Source organism: Plectropomus leopardus, chromosome 2 (genome assembly GCF_008729295.1).
Source record: "Plectropomus leopardus isolate mb chromosome 2, YSFRI_Pleo_2.0, whole genome shotgun sequence".
NCBI classification, from domain to species: domain Eukaryota; kingdom Metazoa; phylum Chordata; class Actinopteri; order Perciformes; family Serranidae; genus Plectropomus; species Plectropomus leopardus.
Window position 1 is genome coordinate 2683873 of NC_056464.1, and position 23482 is coordinate 2707354.

The following is a 23482-nucleotide window of genomic DNA, read 5'->3' on the forward strand; positions in this document are numbered from 1 at the left end:
GAATACTGCTACAAAATGACACAAAAAAACAACACAAAAACACACTATACAGTGCACTATTTCCATGATAGGGAACGCTTTCAAACACAGCTGATGTGTCCACAGAATTTCTACTGAATGAAAATTTAGTCAGAAACAAACACCACTGCCTCAGTGAGGAGCTGTTGGTGGTCAGCATGCCAAAATGCTTCAAAAGAGTCTGAACGATATGGCTGTTATGAAATAAGGACAGAGTTGTTGTTTTTTTTCAGTGTATCTTTATGTTAGAAAATTCCTTAGAAAACAACTGAGACAGAAGGCCGGTTATGATCTGATGAGGAAATGCAGTCAGGTCTCTGTCTCTGCAGCTTGGATTTGTGTTGTTTTGCTGCCTTTTTCCTACACATGCTGACTTTAACCTTACTGTCCTCTGGCCTTTCTTTACAAGAGCCTTATCAGCTTCCAGCTGGGGAGTCCCAGGGTCACTCGCTGAGTTTTTGTCTTTTCTCTTGAGCTCATCAACATCACAACAAACAGGTTGTGCAACAATAGTCATGGATCCTGAATCACACTGAATCTGTCTTAGACTTTATGACTGCTGAATGACTGAGACCGTCTGCTTATCTCTGCTTCACTGTAAAATCTGCTCTCATGAGCACAAACAGCTCTGAGGAAATTTATTGTCAGAATTGCTAAAGTTTTGGAAGGTTACAAGGAAGGTTGCAAGCGTAGTGAACAAGGCCTACTTTTATCATCCTGCCTTTTTTTTTTTTTTTTAAATATCTAACAAATTGGCCTGTATTTGGTTAATATGGTATACAGATTTTTTACAGGTCCCTACATTTCTGTTCATTTCCTTGAAAGTTAGAAAGAAACATCAGGATGACTATAGAGTAATAGAGACAGTGGTGAATTGATAGCCTTCTTTAAAGCCTCTGGAAACATGGCTTAAAATAGTAAGAACACATGTATCAAAGCAAAGCGTCTCATTAAGTATCTACAAAAATCTGAGTGAAAATAAAGGCTATTAGAAAAGCAAGTTGAAAACAGCTCATTTTGAGGATAATAGCATTTCTCCAGACTGTGTGGGCGTGGGAGATCAGGTTTTGATTGACATGGAGCAAAGCAGAGTCAGGATGGTACAGCTTGATCTGCTGCAGCCTTCTGACTCTGGCTGCGTTCCTAAATCCAATCTGATGCTCTGTACTAAAATCAGTAAGCTGCTGTTAGAAGCCACAGAGCAATCTATTTCTCCATGAATTAACCAACGATTCAGTTTATTACACAGTCACGTATTTGTACTCGTTTTTTATTATCATTTTCTGGTGGGTAGCTTAATGCAGGATTTTATGTAGGATAGGCAAATATAAGCATCGTGCTTCTGCTTACACTTTTTCAGTCATTACCACCATACCTTATTTACTTTATGCCGTTATCTAAAATGTACATACTTATTGTACATTACACTGTATATCATATTGCAAATTTATATTGTACATATTTAGATTGTACAACATTTTTAACATTTTTTAATGTAAATAGAGAATGTTACTTGAACTTTAAGGCGAACATTGTGGGAACTAAAAGAAAAATTGCCGCTATAAACATTACTAAAACATTAGATTGGTTGCATTGTACCATTCTCAGAACGTTTTTTAGAACCTAAAGTTGCTAGCTGGGAAACCAGGAGCACATTTAAAAAAAAACAACTTGACATTGAGTTGTGAGAACTAGGGGTGCCGAAATTATAACGAATTTCCAGGTTGTAGGGCTCATAACATGTGGTTCACTACATCACAACACTTGAACGTGTCCCAGCCATGGCCCCCGCTGATAGGCCTCTCCTCTGGTCCAATCACTCCGCTTTATCTGCACGTTATGCAATGGGGGCCGCCTGCCTGTGTGTCTTTGGGAGGAAATTAAAGGCAAAGCTCTCTGCCTGATCTCTCTTTCCAGGCGAGCTGAGGAGCTCCGGGTCTACCGGCGGGCTAACGGTAAGGACACCAACCACCGGCTGCTTTCTTCTGCTTAATAGCGGTGTGCATGACGCATAAACCTTAAAAATGTGAGTGCGGACCGCGGTCTACAAACACGCGCGGGCACAAACATTGTTTGAATGTGCAACAGGAGACTGCTGTTTGCAGCAGCTGTTGAGGCTAATAATATAGCAGTTACTCATTCTGGCTGCACACGAATTAATACACGGTGATGATCATTAATATGAGTCACAGATCGTGTCGTTAAACTTTATTAGGTGGTTAAACGGTTTGCACCTTCACTAAGTTGTCAAATCACTGCAACTCATCTGTACTTTTGATTGGCCAACACCAGCTACAGCGAGCGATTTGATTGGTTGGCAGGGAACGGGCCCCACCCCTCAATCAGGGGTCAATAAACTGTCAAACAGAGGAGCAGATTACTGAGCGCTGTATCATTTATTTAGAGTGAATGTTGGTTAATATTTGTGTGGTTGTGGTCATACTATCGACTTTATACTGAGAATATTAAGTTATATACAGAGAAAGTGGAGAATGACAACAACATAAAAAATTTTTAAAAAGAAAGCAATAATTACTCAGGATTATATTCTCAAAATGTTCAGATCTATTCAAACTCTTCTACATGGGACATATACAGTACATGCATTCTTGTATGGGCTTTTGATAAAGCTTCTGCAATAACATCAGAAACCCTTTTGAGCCCTCTCTGGAAACAGATTTGGAATGCGGGTGTATAACTGTACATGTGCACAGTTTGCTCTTTGGACCCCGTCTCACAGTGGAGACTTTGACATGTTTGCATACAGTGTGAGTGGGGGTCTTGTGACGACCACAGAGCTTCATCATAAAAATTCCTGCACATTTACAGACAGAAGCACAAGCGTGTTTTCTTTTGTCTGAACTTGTCTGAGTGTATCTGTGTGTTCATTGAATGAAGGGAATTGTCTCTTGGAGCTTTAGGTGCCCTTTGTATGGTGGTCGATAGGGGCAAACTCATTGCAACTTCCAAAGAACACATGCAAATAGACAAAACACAAAAAAAATTATGAAAACATCTTCATGAATTAGAGGACACATTTACACTATTTGGAGAAGGCACTGCAAATCCAGCAACATGGCATTAATAAAATGCACTACAATACATCACAAGAAAACAGAGGACTCTTAATAGGGAAATGACATTTGTTACAGCAGTTCATTCACAGCACACAACCACACATGACATGAAAGCACATCTGTAATTATCCACAGGAAAAAAAATGAAAATAGATTACCATGTTGGTTATGTTTTATATATATATGGTATAATGAGCTGCCTTGCATGGAAATAAAAGCTCTGTTCTGGTAAATCACATTCATTCAACAAGTCAGTCAGTCACGCTGTCATATATATACAGTGTATATATATGTGTATATATATATATATATATATATATATGAATAAATACACAAAGTAATACACAATAAATAGAAAAACTGAAAACTGCATTTGATACAAAAAATAAGACTGTTTTAATCATTGTTCTAACAATAAAGACCAGACCCATTATACTTGCAAGTATGAAAACTGATTTGCAGAATTTTAAATCTTAGCCCATGAAACCCTCTTTTGCAATATGAAATGTATATTTTTCTTACATGTGACATAATCAATATAGTCTAAACCTCCCTGTGTGTGTGTTTCTGCCTCTCCAGAGCACAGTGAGCAGTGAGGATGAAGATTGCAGTGATCGGTCAGAGTTTGTTCGGCCAGGAGGTTTACAAGGAGCTGAGGAAGGACGGCCACACCATCGTAGGAGTCTTCACCATCCCTGACAAGGATGGCAAGGCTGACCCACTGGGTGAGGACGTCACTCACTGACTGACCACACTTCAGCTCTTATGATTAGTGCCTGGGCCCCAGGAGCAGTTACAGTGAAACGTTAACCCTTTGAAACCTGGACTGACATAGGTTTGCTTGTGCTGGGTTCATTCACCTTTAACAAACTATTTGACCTTTGAAACCTGAGCAAATTTCTTCCAAAATATGAGGAGAAAGGACAATGGCCAATTTGGCAAAAAATGTCTCACAAATTATGAGAAATTAGTGAAAGGTGACAAAAAATAAAAATAAGGTTTAAAAAAGAGAGGAGGATAATCAGAAAAGAATCCAAAAATAGGGGAAAATGTCCAAAAAACTATGTTTATAGGGATGCACGATATTGGATTTTTTTGTTTGTATAAATCTGATATGCCAAAATATAACAACTCATTTAGCCAATATTTGATCCTGATATATCCACTTTCAGATAAATGACATAAGCATTTAGTTTATTTAATAAAAAAAAAAACGCTGTTAAGACGTACTTGAAAAATGACTTCTGTTGTGAATATAATGGTAGGGAAATCCCTTTACTCTTATCATGATGCCCCCTGTACTCAATGTTTTTCAGTGTATATATTATTAATTTATTGTGAAAAATAAGAAAAATACTTCAACCTGGGGTTGTTGTGTTTAACATGTTCACTCTGTCAATTATATTTATATATATACTATATTCAGCATTTCTAGGTCAATTTCTTGTTTTTATTTGTTTTCAGATAATTTTCTTTTCACTTTTTTAAAGAAACATTTTGTTAATTTTTGGGCCATGTCTTGTTAATTTGCTTTTGCTTTTCCCACGTGTTTTTGAAAGAAGTCAAATCAATTTGCTCATGTCTGAAGGGGTTTAATACAGATTTTTCCTCTTACCCTAAAAGCAATTATGCATGTCATGAATACACTCAGGATGGTGCCAAATGACATTTGGACTCTTCACACCACCACCTTTATCGCTTTGGCCCACTTAACTACAATAAATCGATCATGCTGTCCTTTCAAAGTTGCACAGTCATCAGTGCTGGTGTCCCAAGTGCAGCGTGTTACCACCTGATGGCTTATATCGACATGATCATCTTTAAACCGGGACAATAACCGCACTAACGTGTCTATAAATGGATGCGCAGCTCTGAGGAAGAAGAAGGAAGGGCTAGAGATTTATGTTGTTTTGACTGTCTCTGAGTTAAAACTACACATTCCAGCATTCTCCATGACATAAAAGTACGCCTCATTTAAACTTCTCTTTTTTGAGAAATGGACACAAAGCAGGTTGATCAAAGGTTCACTGTAGGACTGGGCAGTATAGCCTAGAAATAAAATCTTTGATTTTTTTCACACCAAACCCGATTAACGAGTTGAATCCATTTTTTCTCCTCTTAAAAACAAACTACAAATGTAAAAGAAGTTAAATAATGTTATTGGTTGTGTTGAAATGACTGGACCATCGGTCTGTTGCTAGCTAGTCTGTAGTGGAGTCAATCAACGTCCCCTCAGCTCTCTGTGATCTTTTCACATGTGCAGTTGTACAGATGAGGCAGGGCGACTTGGTAGCACATAGCTGGGTTGGATAGTTCTCATCATGTGGATAAACCTGCAGGCTTTTTCACTGTACGTATGGCCACCGTATCTTTATCTATATGCAGCGCGACTGCATCAGTAACAGCTTTGCAGTGGGACACTTTCCTGTGTGTGACACAAAATGATTCCACTAATGTCGCCTGCTTTTTACCGGCTGCTTGTGGGCCGACACAGTCTTCTGCATCTCGTAGTGAGACACATTTCTCCCACTCAGCTGCATGCTGAGTGTATGAGTTGTTGAAATAAATCAGTTGTGCTGCTGCCTTTAGTTGCAACAGCCTTTAAACAAACTTTGCAGCGGACTGTGGTTTGTACGAGATCCGATGCTGCGAAACTGAACCAGGTCCAAATAACTGAGGAGATTGTGTCTTTCTTGGGAACGTACTCTTGCTGTCATGTTGTTGTGTGTGTATATCTTTAGAAAGTCAGCCTGGGGTAGGGCACAGCCCACAAAGAACTACGGAAGCCCAAAGAGAGAGCAGAGGAGGAAGTTAAAAAGGAAATCTAGATTTTCATTTTAAAAATCGCCCTAAACCACAAATTCGCATTTATCGTTAACATCAGTCAATCTCCCAGCCCTAATATGAACTGAATACCGTTTGGCCTTTGGACTGTTGGTCAGTCAAAACAGCAAATGGAATACATTACCCCAAGGTCTAATCTAAAAGTATTTTTGTATGGCACATTTTTAAGAGTTTAATGATACTTTTCTCCCACAGCAACTGAGGCGGAGAAGGATGGCATTGCTGTGTTTAAGTTCCCCCGCTGGCGTGTGAAGGGCCAGGCCATTCCAGAGGTGGTGGCTCAGTACGTGGCCACCGGCGCCGAGCTCAATGTCCTGCCCTTCTGCTCCCAGTTCATCCCCATGGAGGTCATCGACCACCCCAAACACGGCTCCATCATCTACCACCCCTCACTGCTGCCTCGCCACAGGGGAGCCTCCGCCATCAACTGGTGAGTCATGTGGTGATCTTTAGGTCGAGGTTGTCATGGCAATGAGCCCAGTGTTTGACCTGATGTCTGTAACACACAGGACTCTGATCCATGGGGACAAGAAGGGCGGCTTCACCGTGTTCTGGGCCGATGACGGGCTGGACACCGGACCGATCCTGCTGCAGAGAGAGTGTGATGTCGAACCCAATGACACCGTCAACACCATCTACAAGAGGTTTCTCTTCCCAGAGGGAGTCAAAGGCACTGTAAGTGTAATGATGGGCCAATGCATTGTGGGTGGGGAGAACACAGGTTGTGCTGAGGTGGTAACATAAGGAAGAAGAGGTTTGGTATGCGGAGAAAACATCTATATTACACCCCTTTCACACCAAAGTTAGCGTGTGCACGAGGGTTTTCCGAACATGGGTAAACCTGCCTTTCTGTCAGCTGGTGTGTGTTTTGTTGGTGTGTCTGTGCGCTGTCATGGACATGACGGATCAAAAGTAAACCACAGACCGCAGCAGCATCAGAGATCTTTGAAAACTTTTCCGTAGTTTCTTCTCTTTATAAATCTCTTACTTATTCAGTGTCTCTTTCAAAGTCGGTGCAGACTAACTTGGAATAATGTTTTAGCACTGCTTGGGAAGAGACAGACGGCATTAGTGACGTGTGATGGCATCTCACAAGTTAAGGAGTTAAATTTAGGGTGTTCACTACCATCAATGCCGATTGTACACATTCCCAGTATTTTAAAAAGCCAGATGTCAGCGGGTGTTTACAGTTTTTTGTGCAGTGGGAAGAGGCTTCATAAAGATGCACATGACTCTTAGGTGTGTTTGTGTGTGGTGTAAGCACAAAATACACATTTACATGAATGGAAAAGCTGTCAGGTTTCAAGACAAAGTGCCTGTACTCTCACCTGCTCTAGTTAAACTATAACATGATTTTGTTTTGCCTCAGAGGTTAAAGTGGGTCATTTGGCACACTCAGTCTGTCTGAAGCAGTGATACTCAACTTATGACCCATGGGCTAAATCAAGCCCAGGATAGTGTGCCTGCTGACTTTTTCTAATCTACAATGAAACTGAATTGATTCAAACTCAGAATTCTTTTTCTGCTTTGAATGTAAATAAGGCGTGTGACTGTTTTAGCTGATTCTAGAGGCAGTATGCTCTCTGGTGAACGTTATGTCTGAAGAATGCCTTGAGGGATTTTTTCAAAATTAGGCACAAACATCCTAACTGATTGGATTTTGGTGGTCAGAAAATTAATGAAAATCAATAATAGTAATACCATTAAAATTTTAATGATCATGCTCCGGCTTCCTCCCACAGTCCAAAGACATGCAGCTCAGGTTGATTGGTGACTCTAAATTGCCCTTAGGTGTGACTGTGAGCGTGTATGGTTGTCTGTCTATATGTGTCGGCCCTGCGATGGTCTGGCGAACTGTCCAGGGTGTACCCCGCCTTCCGCCCGATGACAGCTGGGATTGGCTCCAGCCCCCCCGCAACCCTTACGAGGACAAGCGGTTACAGAAAATGACTGACTGACAAATGCAGTCGGGCAGGTAACGTTCTCCTGGCATTCGCCAAACCGAGACTCACCCATCAGACTGCCAGAGAGAGAAGTGTGATCCGTCACTCCACCAATTCGCAAAACCGTCACTTCTCCAGAGTCCAAGTCCAAGGGCAGCGTGCTTTACACCACTCCATCTGAAGCTTGGCATTGTGCTTGGTGATGTAAGGCTTGCATGCAGCTGCTCGGCCATGGAAACCCATGCCATGAAGCTCCTGGCGCACAGCTTTTGTGCTGATGTTAATCCCACATGAGCTTTGAGTCAGTTATTGAGTCAGCAGAGCATTTGTGACTTTGACACACTATGCACCTCAGCACTCGATGGCTCTGCTCTGCAACTTTAGGTGGCCTGCCACTTCGTGGCTGAGTTGCTGTGGTTCCTAAACACTTCCACTTTGCAAAAATACCACTTACAGCTGATTGTGGAATATCTAGGAGGGAAGAAATTTCCATATATACATAGAAACAGTGACAGCGACAGCGCAATAGCTCCACTTCTTCCATTCTTCTCTTTCACAATAGAAGCCCCAGATGGATACACAGCATCACAGCTAATCAGAGGGAACCCATTTACACACAGAGGCTGGGTGATGAGCTGTTCAATATACTTAATACTTGTACTTCAGATTTTGCTCTGGCGTCTTCTCTAAGTTTGCACTGAACATAAAAAATTATTATCTCAATTAAATTTACTGAAACAAATGTATATGTGAAACAAAAAAGGCCATTTATTATTTTGGCTGGAAAAAAATATGCTTGGCAGGTAGATTTCTTTCTACCAGCCAAATAAGCCAGTGAGTCAAAAGGTTAATTTCAGACACTGACTGTCAGACTGTAATGAGCTGACAATCTCCTACAGACACAGCAACGCTGAAAGGTTGTACATTCACTGTGGTTTTCATGTTGTTGTGTTTTACATTTTTTGTTTTTTTTTTTTCGCATTAATATTTTCTTGAACATTTTTCACATTCAACAGTGTCACCTATGGTCAATAAATCGCATGACTCATACATATAAATATAAATAATATAATAATAAAAAAAAAAATAAATAAAATTACTTAATAGAATAATAGTAATAATAATAAAAATAAAATACACAAGCATTTACAAAAACAAAATCAAGAGAAAAAAGACTACAAAAATTATAATAGGAATAATTTTAAAAATATAATAATATAATGAAATAAAGTGAAAATAAATAAATCCATATTACTACATGTATATGCTACATAACTGTTTTTATTTTGATGTTTGTACAAAAAGTGTATGTGCTGCTACTTATGGTTGTGTTTAATATGAATTTCATGAAATTATTTTAGTGTTTGTATCAGTCCTTTTTGAAAACTTTCTACCTTATTCAACATCGATTATCGTGATAATTTTGATCACGATCATCGTGATACAAACATTTTAGGCTATTACACCTGGAGTGATAGCAACGTCCATAAAGGTAGCTCTGATGTTTGGCCTCGGTGACTTGAGTGACTTGTTGTATTTCCAGGTGGATGCAGTGAGGTTGATCGCCCAGGGGACGGCCCCGAGGATCACCCAGCCGCAGGAGGGGGCCACATATGAGTGCATCAGAAGAAAGACAATGCTAAGGTAACAACACATTACTTTGCTCAACTTTACAGAAAAAGTTGTCTAATGTAAAAAAATAACACATAATACCTCGAATTGGAGATGAAAACTAAAATGATGGTAAAACACATTAAAGCTGAGACTGTTTGTGGAGCAATTTATAGAGGGGGGGTTACTGGTATTTGTGTTTGAAGGTGTGGGGGGGTCGCTTTTCATTGTCATGTACAACAGTAATAAAATATCTTTGTATTTTGGACTGTTGTTCAAAGAAAACAAGCAATTTGAACTCATTGTCTCAGGCTGTAGAAAAATATAACTTTCGCCATTACAGAGAGAAAATAACAAATCAGTGACTGCAAACGAGAATTGGAATTGGAATTGTTGCTGTAGTCCTAGATATTAATTTAAAAAGCAATCCACACTCTAATGTACAATGCGTGGTTGCCAGATATTAACCCTTTAGAACCTGGTTCAATATCAGTTTTGTTGTTCTGCGTTCAGGGGGTCCTCACGGTGCCTTTCACTAGTATTTAAACCTGTGGAATCTGAGAAAATTAGTTTGATTTCTTTTGAAAACAAGAGAACAAAACAAAGTTCCTAAAACTATATTTATTATTCTTATATTGATATATACAGTATTATGTAACAGAATTTTTTTTTCATGCTTTCTTAAGGTCATTTTTCTTCTCTCTTGTTTTTGCGAGAGAAACATAGAAAGATTAATATAATAGTAAAAAACATTTTATTTATATAGCACCTTTTATACATGGAATGCAGCTCAAAGTGCTTCACAGAGATAAAAGAGATACATGAAGGCATAAACTAACAAAAACAAAATAAGAATAATAAACACACACATAAAAATTCATATTAATAATAATAATAATAATGATAATAAAACATTAAAAAATCAAAAAATTACCAATGAGTTAACAACACCTTACAACTGAAAAGAGCTATGGCGTAAATGGGTAAACCGGTCTTATAAGGTTTACGATCTAAGGGAAGGCAAAAAATATGTTTTGAGCCTTTTCTTGAATATATACTGACTGTCGAATATGTAGTGGAATTTTGTTCCATAGTTTTGTAGCATAGGCACTAAAAGCTGCTTCTGCCACTTTTGTTTTTTTTTTTTTTTGTTGGTTTTTGGGACTATTAGTAGTCCAGAGTCTTATGATCGAAGAGCATTATTAGCGGTGTAACATGATAGACAGTCTGCTATGTATAAGTGACATATCGTTGAGAGCTTTAAAAACCATTAGGAGTACTTAAAAATCAATCCTGTATGATACAGGCACCCAGTGAAGAGAGGTGAGTATAGGAGTATGTTCTCTTCTTACTGCTGAATTTTGTACGATGTGGTTTTCAAAGCTGAAGTCTGAGTTTATAGTAACCCCCAGACTTTTCACCACTGGCTTGACTTGATGACCTAGACAACTTTAGATGTTTCTTTTCACATTAGATCCAATCAAAATAATGTTTGTTTTGTCTTCATTTAACTTAAAATAGTTTTCGCTCATCAATCTTATGACACTGGTCAAACAGCTGGAAAGTAGTTCAAGGCAGTGAGAGTCATCTGGCTTCACGGAAACGTATAACTGGGTATCGTCGAAATTGACTTTATGTTGTCTATTTCACCAAGTGGTAACATGTACAATGAGAACAGTAGGAGCGAGTATAGAAGCCTGTGGTAAACCATACATTGTATCCTGTTTTTTGGAGGCATATTCCCCTATGCTAAGCTATGCTAACTGTCTGCCTGATAAGTAGGATTAGCAACTGAGTATCTAACGTCAAAATGTAAATAGACTCAGTGTATGTGGTTCAGAGTCAAGTCAAGTTACAATGAAACTGCATGAAGAGGTGAATCAAACATCTTCCTCCACCTACCATTATTGTAATATGACATGCATCTGTTTCTATTATTGCTGTGCCTCTCTCCTCCTCTCCTCCCCTCTCTCTTTCTCTTTCCTTTTTTGCCATGATTGTATTTCATTTGTTATTTACGACATCTATTGCTCGTCTGTCCGTCCTGGAAGAGGGATCCCTCATCATCCTCTACCGCTCTTCCTGAGGTTTCTTCTTTTTTTTTCCGTTACAGGGGTTCTTTTTGGGGAGTTTTTCCTTGGGTGATGTGAGGGTCTAAGGGCAGAGGGATGTCGTACACTGTAAAGCCCTCTGAGGCAAACCATGTTTTGTGATAATGGACTCTATAAATAAAACTGACTTGACTTGACTTGACTCTTTCAGATTGACTGGAACCAGTCTGCCGAGGCTCTGCACAACTGGATCCGAGGAAACGACAAAGTGCCCGGAGCCTGGGCCGAGGTGGACGGACAGGTAACACCACGCTGTGAATCTCTCTGTTAGAAATCATATTGTCTGTTGATACATAGGTAAATCTTAAAATCTGATATGACTGCCTGTGGTTAGAAGTTAAAGTTTCAACAGTTTAGCGTGTTTTACGCTGTATTTCTGTTTTTCTCCCTTGTTTTAAATGGGCAGGACACCGTAACTCAGATGTAAACTGAAACTGATTAGCTGAGTTTTAAGTTTTAATCCTTACTATCAATAGGAACTATACAGAGAAATACTTCCAAAATTAAATGAGTAATCAAGTGTGCTGCAGAGACTGACTGTAACTGAGTTGGGTAAAAAAAAAGTGGGTTTTGGGTGCAGTCAAACACGCAAGGTGCAATGTAGATTTATTGTCATTTTTCTTAAACGTGGTTTAAGAAGAAACGTATTCAAGTATGACATTAACTTGTGCTGAGTTTTATCAGACATTGTAAGCTCACCAGCGTTGTGCTGCTTGGTGTCTCCTCCTGCAGAAAGTGACTTTCTACGGCTCCTCTCTGGTGGATAATGGCACCTCAGCTAACGGCCAGCCCCTAGAGATCCCTGCAGCCAGCCGGCCCGGGATAGTCACCAAGGCTGGCCTGGTGCTGTTTGGCAACGACAACAAAACGGTAAGTCAACAAAGATAATAAACAGGTAATTCACTCAATTCTGTGCCCCCATTGTAATTTCTGTCACACCCATTTTAATTTTTTTGGTAACTATAATACCTTGGCTGGTGCTTGTAGCTTTTGTTGGTTATGTTTAAAGAAGTACTCCACAAATTTTAAGAGGGTCCTCACACACAAAACTAGGCCATCTCTGCAATAGAATGACTCAAAAAGAAATTGGTGCTCTATGACCAGAGAAAACCCAGAAAGGATTGTTTGCTTTTGCTCAAAATATAAAAAATCTAAAACTACCAGAAGGATGCAAATCTCACTGTGCAATATAGTGTATTGTGCAGTATTGCATATGTATTGTTAATTGTTTAATTCATACATACTTTTATATGTTCATTCTACTTTCTGTGTTTTTTTGTTTTATGTTCTCCTTTTTGATATTTTATGTTCTATGTTTAATGTTGCTCTGAGCGTGACGTGCCGTGACTCTGAAAGTGCTTTGTGAGGACACCAGCAAAACTGTACAATTGTAGGCACCCTGAAGTCTGTTCAAAAAATATTTCAATTTACTCCAAAATTCCCATCAGATGACTTCATATGTTTGTCTATTTGACACATTTTTCCTTCTGTGGAGGCACAAACTTAGACTTAACCACTGTTAATCTAATGATTTTAATGCGTATTTTTTAGGTGAAAGTGCTCTTATAATTAATTCGTAGTGATGATGTGATGCTCTCTGTATGCAGCTGCTGGTGAAGAATCTTCAGTTTGAGGATGGGAGGATGATTGCTGCAGCTCAGTACTTCAGCTCCGGGAGCAGTGCTGCTGTGGAGCTCACAGAGGAAGAGAAAGCCTTCGCTGAGCAGATGAGGGTACGCACTCCTCTCCTGCTAACTCTGGGGAAGCTGAAACAAATCAAACGAGAGCTTGCTGCTTCTAAAAAAAAAATCTTGTGTCTCCTCACAGGCAGTGTGGCAGAGTATTCTGACTAATGTCAGCCAGATTGAAGACTCCACTGATTTCTTCAAGTCTGGTGCTGCTTCCATGGACGTAGTCAGGTAATAAAAGACGGATAAATTTATCTCCTGCATTATCTCCTAGATAGAGTCCAGCTGTAACAAAAGTCAGTTGGTCCTCCACTTTGCTCCAGACTGAAATAAAACACTTTAGTTTTTCACAGGTTTAGGTTAAAGATTTAAGACTTTTTATGGATGCAAAAGACTTATGTCTCAATTTTTTTGCAATCTGCTAAAATGGAACATATTGGCATGCTAACATGCTGAACTAAGACAGTGATCATGTTGATGTTAGCATTTAGCTGAACCACAGTCTACAAGCTGCTCTGTAAGCACAATTTATTTTGCCTAAACAGTGTTTGTAAGCAATTTGTTTGAAAAACATGAGCACTTACAATACTACTGTAATACTACAAAGACATTTTGGGTCATTGAAAAAAAAGAAAAAGAAAATACAAAGCCGGGGTAGAGGGTCCAGGTTTAAAAAAACAAACAAAGAAATTATGAGACTTAAGAAGTAAGTTTCCAAAAAAAGTTAACAAATCACACACCTTTTTAAGGTGAGAGAATATCAGAGTTTTTATTTATTTTTTAACTAAACTTGTATTAACCTTTATACATACATTTGAGACTATCCAGTTTTATGTCATTATGAAAACACCAAACACTGCAAACAGCCACAATGATTTTCTCTAAAAATAAGGACATTAAATCTTTCAGCCAAGAATGAAAAGCTGGGAAATTCTGACTTTTAACTTTTTTTAAAAATTATTTTTAACCTAAATTAGCTTTAAATATTTCAATGTAATGAAGCAATAAAGGCTTCACAAGTTAAATTCCAGGTCATTATACTAAGAAATGCCAATGAATCCACTTTCTGTCTTCTTTGTCTTCTGATTCCCTCCTCTCGTGTTTCTGTCCTCAGGCTGGTGGAGGAGGTGAAGCTGCGGGCCAGCAGCTGCCAGCTGCAGAACGAGGACGTGTACATGAACTGCACGTTCCAGGATTTCATCCAGATGTGCGTCAGGAAGCTGCGAGGGGAGGACGATGAGGAGGAACTGGTGGTCGACTATGTAAGTGAGATGAGAGCAGTGCTGGTGCTTCTGTCTGTTACTGATACTGACACAGGCTCGGGAAAGACAACACACTGTCTGTTATGTGTACACTGTTGAACTCCTCAGGTGGAGAGGAACACCAACAACATGACCATCAAGATGCCTCATCAGCTGTTCATCAATGGAGAGTTTGTCGATGCAGAAGGGGGAAAGACCTACAAGACCATCAACCCCACTGATGGCATGGTAACCACCCAAATATGCACTGAGAGTGAAGACAAAAAGACACACTGCTGACATAAACACTGTGTTCACACTGCAAGCTGGAGTGCTCAATTCAGATTGTTTTTTAGATCAGATTTTTTTTAAGTAGCTGTTTACATTATCCTTTTTAAAATGTGGCCAATAACAGATGACCAATGTGAACTGGTCACAGCTCTGATGTCGCCTGCACGCCCAGAAGAACGAAGACGTCACACGCAGCTCGCTGTGTAAACAAGGAGAAGAAGTCCGTAATAAACATGGAGCCCACTGATGTGACCGTTTACAGTTCAGTTTTTTAGTTATTTCATGCAGTGACTCCACGGGCAGAGGAAGAAGCAAGTCAATGTTTATTTATGAAGTTTTTTATACTAAACGGGCACAAGCAGTGGGTGAATGAAACAAAGGGCTTAGTCAGTTTCTATATAGACATTATATAAAGATGGACAAAACGTCCCCACCTACCCCCTGCTATGCCGAAGTGAGTATAAATATCAGAGGTATGAGCGTTGCCATCTTCCAAGGGTGATGTCATTGAGAGCCTGCATCTGCGCAGTAGTGATATCTGTGGTGGGATAGTTCCTGCCTAAACACCCGTCTGACCAACCGTGAGCAGCTCCATTGAATGCAAATGCACGGATTGGCTGTCACAGCTGTCAACCATGACGGAAACGCTCTCTTTAATTAATAATTTAATAACTCTAAACTCTAAATAAACTGTCTTTGGGAAAAACCATCTTTGGGAAATGTTTATTTGGTGTATACTTTGCGTTTTTAGGTCAGCCTATGACCATTCACTAACATGGAGGGGTGGGCCTTAGGACTTATACTGCAGTCAGACACCAGGGGGCGATCTAGATTGAATAGCCCCACTTTGAGGGGACTGTCATGTTGTCCATCTTTATATACAGCCTATGGTCTCTACCTATGGCCATTCTCAATGGCCACGTGCAATTTTAGATTGATTAGGTGACCCATCGAGGAAAAATAGGATGCTGACAGACTGACAGACAGAGTTTTCTTCATTTTAAGTAGGATGTTGATCTAGAGTGACGTTAAAGTCGCATTGGATTCCGATGCAGGTTACATGGCTGTTCAGGCTGAGGTTGCATTCCAAAAAAATCTGATCTGTATCTGATATACAACCACATGTGAAAGTGGCCCAAATCTGATTTGAAAAGATCAGATTCCATGTGATATGTGCCATTCACACTGTCAAATGATAACATCTGGGTCACAAAGGGGGGAAAACTTGGGCCATTTGGGCCTGCAGAGTGAACGTACAGTAGCTTAAAATGACTTTGAACTGACATGCTGTAATGTGCTGTACAGATACTCACAGAAATCTCTCTTTCAGTAAATGTTATCTTTTTAAATTTCTGCAGCTGTCAATAGGTTGCTGAGTTACAGGTATTAAAATGTGCTATATTATTAGATATCATGGCTCATTAGCATGCCTGTCAGCCATGCACAGTATCAGGTGGAAATAACTGACATAATGCAGGTATTACAGTCTGACTTTAGCTGAAAAGGACAGAAGTCTCCATCACCTAGCATTCACATTCATATTTAAAAAAAAAAACAAAAAAAACATTTCAAGTCTATAGCTGTAACTCTCATGATTTTCTGTCCTGCAGGCCATCTGTGAGGTGTCTCTGGCTCAGGTCAGTGATGTGGACAGGGCAGTGGCTGCTGCTAAGGAGGCCTTTGAAGAGGGAGAGTGGGGCAAGATGAACCCCAGAGACAGAGGCCGACTCCTCTACAGGTCAGTGCACTCAGCTCCACTCTGCAGCTCAAAGACACCTGGGGGGTATTCCAGGAAGCAGGTTATGTGTAAACTCTGAGTAATTTAACCCTGAGATGAGGGAAACTCTGTGTTATCTGTTCCAGAAAGAAAGCTAAGTCAAACTCTGAGTCAATCACCATGGTAACTGACTCTGTGAACATAACCTGTTCGCTGGCAGATTTTCTATAAGAAACACCGAGTTTCTACCTGTCTCCTCCCACCTGAAGCAAGCTGTCAGATACTGATGGTCTGCATTTTTGCAATCTGATCGATATCAAAGAATTATTACGCAGTGCCTGCAGATCTTGATTGGATGTGCTGTCATTCCCCGATGAATGTCTGTTAGAGCGGCACTGTTTTTTAATTGCAATCAATCATTTATGTTAATAACATTATGCGGCCATACATATCCAATCTTACACCACGGACAAGCGTTCACATCAGAACAAATTCTGTGCATCGTGCTACAATCTTAAAATTAGTATTTCATTGAATTTTCATATACACATCACTGCATTTTAGTACACCAATCAATGATTCCCAGGGGTAAAAAAGAATAAAATTTTGAAGGAAATCTAAAATGAAAATATTCAAAATAATAAAATAAAACAAAACTCCAATAATGAATTGAATTTAAAAAGCATCCAACAGGCTAACATACCGACATAAAATAAAAGAAAAATCAATCAAAATCAATGATCAAATATCAGTTAGCTAAATAAAAATACCATCCCCACATATGCACCACAATCTAATACACAATCATCATAGTAATTTTCAGTCCCATAAAGAAAGTTAATATTGTGTTCATGACGTGTGCTTCATATTGATATCAAATATTAATTCACTCCGCATGATATTAGGCGAGCGGACATATATGTGTTAAAACAGCATTCTGTTGGGGGTTTAAATGACTACATGTTTAAATAGCCACTGAATGAATATTTACTTTGTTTAACTTCAAATGAATAAAACCAAAGTGAGGTCGGCCTACAATCATGGCTGAGTGATAAATGTCTTACCTTTATGAGTGATGTTTTTATATTTCATTTTCAGCTGCTTCAAAGAGCATTTTTCCCTGTGGGACTGAACCTGAATGAAAATCAGAATTTATTCAATCCATCACTTTTTCACCTATATGTTACGATCTTAATGGAGTACGGTTAATGTTTAGTCGATGGACACGTGCATTCAAATTTACACATTGACACAAATGACATGGGCAGCAATTTTCTCCCATGATGCTTTTCTTTCCTTAGCTGCTGAAACGCTTTTCTTCCTAAATATGTGCTCTTAATCACCATAGGCAGCATGAGGACCTCTACTTCTGATGGAGTAAAGTAGTTTGGTTTCTGTTTCTCAGCGGTTGCCATGGTGAAAACGAGGTATCGGGGCTCCATTGATGATGGCTTTTTATTGAGGTCGAGCACGCTGTACTCAGGGTGAACATACTCAGAGTTGATTGAACTAATTCAGATCAGCTGTTCTGGAACTGAATACTCAGAGTTTCCCCTCTCAGAGTAAATCAACTCAGAGTTCGACTCGGAGTATGTTGAACCTCCTTTCTAGAATACACCCCTGTAGTGTTTTCTTTGCTGGCCACACACTTGCATCTTCACATCACATGCTCTATCACATGACCACACTGGTGCATGTTGCACTGCAGACTGCATGATACAGACGTTTATCAGCTAATGCTGCAACGTGTTATCACTCTAATTATATGACCTGTTACTAAAACTCAAAGGTTGGCTGGTTTAAGTTTAGTGTCACCATAGAATTAGCTGGTTACACATCTTGATAATAATAATAATAATGATAATAATGTAATCTGTGTAAAATTTTAAACTGGATCAAACAGTGTCTAGAATTAAGGGAACATCTATTCACATATTTTAGGCCCTTGTCCCAAATGTCCTCTGCTATTTCCCTCCCTCTGTATTTTCCCATTCCCTCTTAATACTCTCCATATTCACTTTTCCATGTTCCTGCAAATGATCATATATAAATGAAAGTGCATTTCCCTCTGCTGTGCAGTCTTTGAGTATGGGAGTAATATGTTCTCTTCCTCTTGTTTTGTGAAAACTCTGGCTGCTGCATGTTGTACGAGCTGAAGTTTACGAGTTGATGTCATGACGAGGCCAGTGAGCAGGGCTTCACAGGGGTCTGGCTTTGGGAAAATAAAATTATTTCTAACTATAGTTGTTATAGTTTCAAGTTAATAGGAGTTAGGAGCATAGACGAGGCTGGATACCAGTCCAACAAAGCAGCCAGCTGCCCTGCGTCACCATAATCAGCTGTGTGTTGTGCTCATTCTCTGCTTCTGGTCAAATAAAACACTCTGATCCATGATGTCAGCCACGTTACATCTCCTCCTCCTCCTCCTCCTCCCTCCCACAGGCTGGCTGACCTGATGGAGGAGCACCAGGAGGAGCTGGCCACCATCGAAGCTATCGACTCCGGAGCTGTGTACACTCTGGCCCTGAAGACACACGTGGGCATGTCTATCCAGACCTTCCGCTACTTTGCCGGCTGGTGCGATAAGATCCAGGTTAGACTGCTGGTTTTAACACCAGGAGGCTGGTTCTACTTAGGAAATGAAATCAAACTTATCTGAAACTTTATTTGAGCTAAACTTCACCCCCCTCATTAATTATAACTCCAAACAAATTAATTTAAGTCATATTTACATATTTTCCTGCATCTTTTTGTAGTCAATCACAATGGAACTTTATTTTGCATGTTTTTTTTTTTGGTTTTTTTTTTACATCTCTGTATGTTGGTGATTGTTTATATATGTATACCAAGTGTGTGCCTAATCAGTCATAGAATTTGGATAAATCCATGTAAATAAATGATGTGGTCTTTTCACAGGGCAGCACCATTCCCATCAACCAGGCCAGGCCCAACCGCAACCTCACCTTCACCAAGAAGGAGCCAATCGGGTGAGAGAGCGGATTCAGACTGTCATGTCTGTATTATCAGGGTTCCTGCGGATCCTTCAAAAGAATTTAAAGACATTGATCTAATTTATCTAAAAATAAGACCTTAATTGGTATTAATTGGTAAGACTTAAATTAATCCCCAAAGTCTTAAAATGCTCAGACAATTGAAGCAGGATCTGATGAATCATTCTTCCTGACGTTACATTGTAAAATCTCAAAATAATTGGAAACATCTTATTTTTTGTGAAATAGTTTAAGAAATCCATCTTCTTAAACTTGTCATGGTGGCAGACTGAGTTGTTGAATCTCACATGCAGAGTGAGAAACATAGAATCACTTAGAAAACTGACTAGAAATGCCAGATATTTCCTCCCTCTGTGGGTAAACCAAATAGAGAAGTTTATGATTATTTAGTATTTTTATTTTCCATGTTCTCTACTTTTTCAACATTTGACGTAGATAATCTAACTTTTTCACCGGACCAAAAAATAAGAATCATGTTTAATGTTACAATAAACATTTAGGCAAAATACATTTTTGGTTATTAGAAATTTGGTCTTAAACTGAAATCCGAGTGGCACCGTAAAAGCCAGCAGTGTCTGTGTGTGCATTAGATAATCAGGGTTCCTGCAGTTTAAGCAGAGTAATATTTACGGCTTAAACTGCAGGAACCCTGATTATCTAATGTGCGCGCGCACACACACACACACACACAAACACACACACACACACACACACACACACACACACACACACACACACAGAGGCGTTGAGTGGATAGAAAATGGTTCCATTGCACGTTATTTGTGATTATAGCTCTTAAAGTGATTAGCAGTGAAAAGTCCATTTAGCACCTAAAATGTTGAGTCTTCAGTCATCCAGATGCCTCTCCTTATTACACAAATGAAAACATCACAGATCCAAACAGGCACCGGTGTCCTCGGCATGTGACAATCTTCTCTTTCCCTCCTGTCAGAGTGTGTGCCATCGTGATCCCCTGGAACTACCCTCTGATGATGCTGGCCTGGAAGACGGCAGCCTGCCTGGCAGCTGGAAACACAGTGGTCCTCAAACCTGCTCAGGTCAGTCTCCACACCCGCAGTCAGCCTCAGAGACTCAGTGTCTGCGTCTGTGTCTGTGTTTGAGAGTCTGCAGCATGCTAGCAGCTGTGTGCAGGCGCAGCAGTGCTTTGAGCTGAATGCTAACATGCTGATGTTAAACAGGTGTAAAGTTTACCATGTGCACCATCTTAGTGCAGCATTTAGCATGTTAACATTTGATAATTAGCCCTACACACATGGTCCAGCTAAGGCTGATGGGAATGTCTTTTGACCTGATGATGGAGATAAGAAGAAAAGTTGGAGTCAGTTATTATAATTAATCCTGAGTGGAGCACAAGCGTACAGAGATCCTGAGACACAAGTGAGGAAAAAACATTCTGTGTTTCATTTCTAGAGCGATCAAGTGCTTGTTGTTGTTATACTCATTTCAGCCACAGGAGGCTGAAGTGCACCACTGCGCCCTGTTCTATATAAGACTAAAAAAAAAGATTCAAAAATAAAACACGCACATCCCATAGTGGGTGCTGGATCCAAGGTAAAGCAAAACGTGAAAAGATAGAGATCCTGTTATGAGTTGCAAGTTATTGTTGTTTTGTGTACATACACACGATATGCGCACATGTTTTTTACTAGTGTGCTATCCTTGTGTGTTAGACACAATGCAACTATTGAATCTTCATAAAAATTGTTATATATAATTTTTTGCATATATCTGTGTATGTTCTAATGTATACACACACTTGTGTTATACAGAGACATATGTATACGTCTTTGAAGATACCTGTTTTTATACACTATCATTGTATGTATTTTCACTATGTTTATATATTTTTGTATTTATTACTTCACTCAAGATTGAATGACCTCAGCTGTCTTTTAGTCACATGATTGTTTACATATATTTAAAATGGCGACTCATTAGAAAACGTCTGAGGAAGAGCGTCAGTGCTCAAAACGTCACTTATTTCGCAGAATAAAATCCTTTAATGGGAGCTTCCTGGTGTGCGAATCTCTATCTTTTCACTATATAAGACTAAAATCATTCCTGTTTTCTTCCAAGTGAGTTTTAACCCTTTGAAACCTGAAGAGATATTACTTTTCTTGTGCTGCTTTCAGATGCTTTTCACAGGTATTTAAACTACTGAAACCCCAAGCAAATTGATGTGATTTCTTTCAAAAACATTGTCAAAAAGGCAACGAGCAATTTGGTAATAAATGTACCACAAATTGCAAGAAAATAGTAGATTTAGAAAAATATATTTTGTTAAAAGCTGGAGGAAAAAGCCAGGGAAAAACTATATTTATGGTATCATAATTACATATTTAAATTATGTTCTAATTTATAATATATTTAAATTATTTATTATTTGATAAATATTAATTATTTATTTAAGCACTTTTTCCTTTATTTATCTATTTATTTATTTTTCTTTTTTCTTTTCTTTTCTTTTTAAAGCAATTTTAGGTAGTTTCGTCTGTACTTTTTACAAATTTCTTGATAATTTTGGGTTCATTTCCTCTGTTGCTTTTTTTCTGAGAAAATTGGTTTTATTTATTTAAAAAACATAGTAAAAAAACAAAATGAGCAACTTAACAGGGAATGTCCCGCAAAATACAGGAAATACAGGAAAAAATAAAATGGAAAATGGAAAATGTCCAGAAAACCTCATAACTATATATAAAAAATTATAATACAGAAAAAAGTAAAATATTAATATTATTGAGATAAACTAAACTTATCTGCTCAGGTTTCAAAGTGATAAACACAGGAAAAAAGGAGATCAGAATTCGAAAATGGATCTCCAGAATATCTCTCGTCACTTGCCTCTCTGGGTTTCTGTATGGCGTGGATAATAACAAGTCATGTGTGTCCAGGTGACTCCACTGACAGCAATCAAGTTCGCTGAGTTGGCGGCGAGGGCGGGACTTCCCAAAGGAGTGGTTAATATTCTGCCTGGATCAGGTGAGAGCACATACTTTCAGCCTGACCTGACACTGATTTGCAGTGATGGTTGTTGTTTTGGATCATGAAAAATGAGCCTGTGGTGAAATCATGCAGCTGTGTGAGACGTTGTTAACCTCATCCTCGTCTTGCAGGTGCTCTGGTGGGTCAGCGTCTGTCCGACCATCCTGACGTCCGTAAACTGGGCTTCACAGGCTCTACTGAGATTGGAAAACACATCATGAAGAGGTCAGAGGAAAAGCACACTCACAAACTCTGTCTAAAGAAAATGTGCCATCACTCTCTGACTGTCTGTGTTGTCCTCCATGTGAAGCTGTGCAGTCAGTAACGTGAAGAAAGTCTCCCTGGAGCTGGGAGGGAAATCGCCGCTCATCATCTTCAGTGACTGTGACATGGACAAGGCAATCCGCATGGTGAGCTCATCACGCAAGCAGGTTTTTAGTCATTTTGTCGAGATAGTTGCAGAAAATAAACCTCTGTGATATCTGTGTGTTTCAGGGCATGAGCTCAGTGTTCTTCAACAAGGGAGAGAACTGCATCGCAGCCGGCAGACTGTTTGTGGAGGACACCATTCATGACCAGTTTGTGAAAAAAGTGGTAAGTGTCCTCATCTCACACTGCTGCTGTTTCTCAGACTTTTGCTCCAATCATGAAGAGACATTTGTTTGTGATCCAGATGTCATTGCGGTATTTCAATACTGAATTGGTTCCTGGTACCAGTACAATAAATCCTCAGAGGTGGTTTCCATGAGTTTGGAGAACCGTCCCACAATGCCTAGCATTAAGGTTTATTCTCAAGCTCAGAAACAGAAGTGTGATTTTTTTTTTTAAATTATTCACTAAAAGAATTATTCATAAATCTATCTACAGTATCTATAATATTATATTATATATGTTAGTGACCGCGGTGAAAATTGTTTTGGAAAGGCT

The 23482-nt window shown here is 39.3% G+C and overlaps 1 protein-coding gene across 1 annotated transcript in view; it reads left to right on the forward strand.

Annotated features, from left to right (window-relative positions):
• The first annotated feature begins 1881 nt into the window (after positions 1 to 1881).
• The window catches only part of aldh1l1 (aldehyde dehydrogenase 1 family, member L1), a 29150-nt gene continuing 7549 nt past the window's right edge, over positions 1882 to 23482 (forward strand). The window contains 20 exon segments of the mRNA XM_042498361.1: positions 1882 to 1973; positions 3675 to 3820; positions 6135 to 6369; positions 6449 to 6614; positions 9426 to 9498; positions 9501 to 9526; positions 11756 to 11845; positions 12337 to 12474; positions 13212 to 13337; positions 13432 to 13523; positions 14407 to 14554; positions 14663 to 14782; positions 16435 to 16562; positions 18984 to 19134; positions 19458 to 19528; positions 20505 to 20610; positions 22465 to 22552; positions 22687 to 22780; positions 22866 to 22965; positions 23051 to 23149. Coding sequence (XP_042354295.1) covers positions 3694 to 3820; positions 6135 to 6369; positions 6449 to 6614; positions 9426 to 9498; positions 9501 to 9526; positions 11756 to 11845; positions 12337 to 12474; positions 13212 to 13337; positions 13432 to 13523; positions 14407 to 14554; positions 14663 to 14782; positions 16435 to 16562; positions 18984 to 19134; positions 19458 to 19528; positions 20505 to 20610; positions 22465 to 22552; positions 22687 to 22780; positions 22866 to 22965; positions 23051 to 23149 — 2178 coding nt within the window. The 5' untranslated portion in view covers positions 1882 to 1973; positions 3675 to 3693.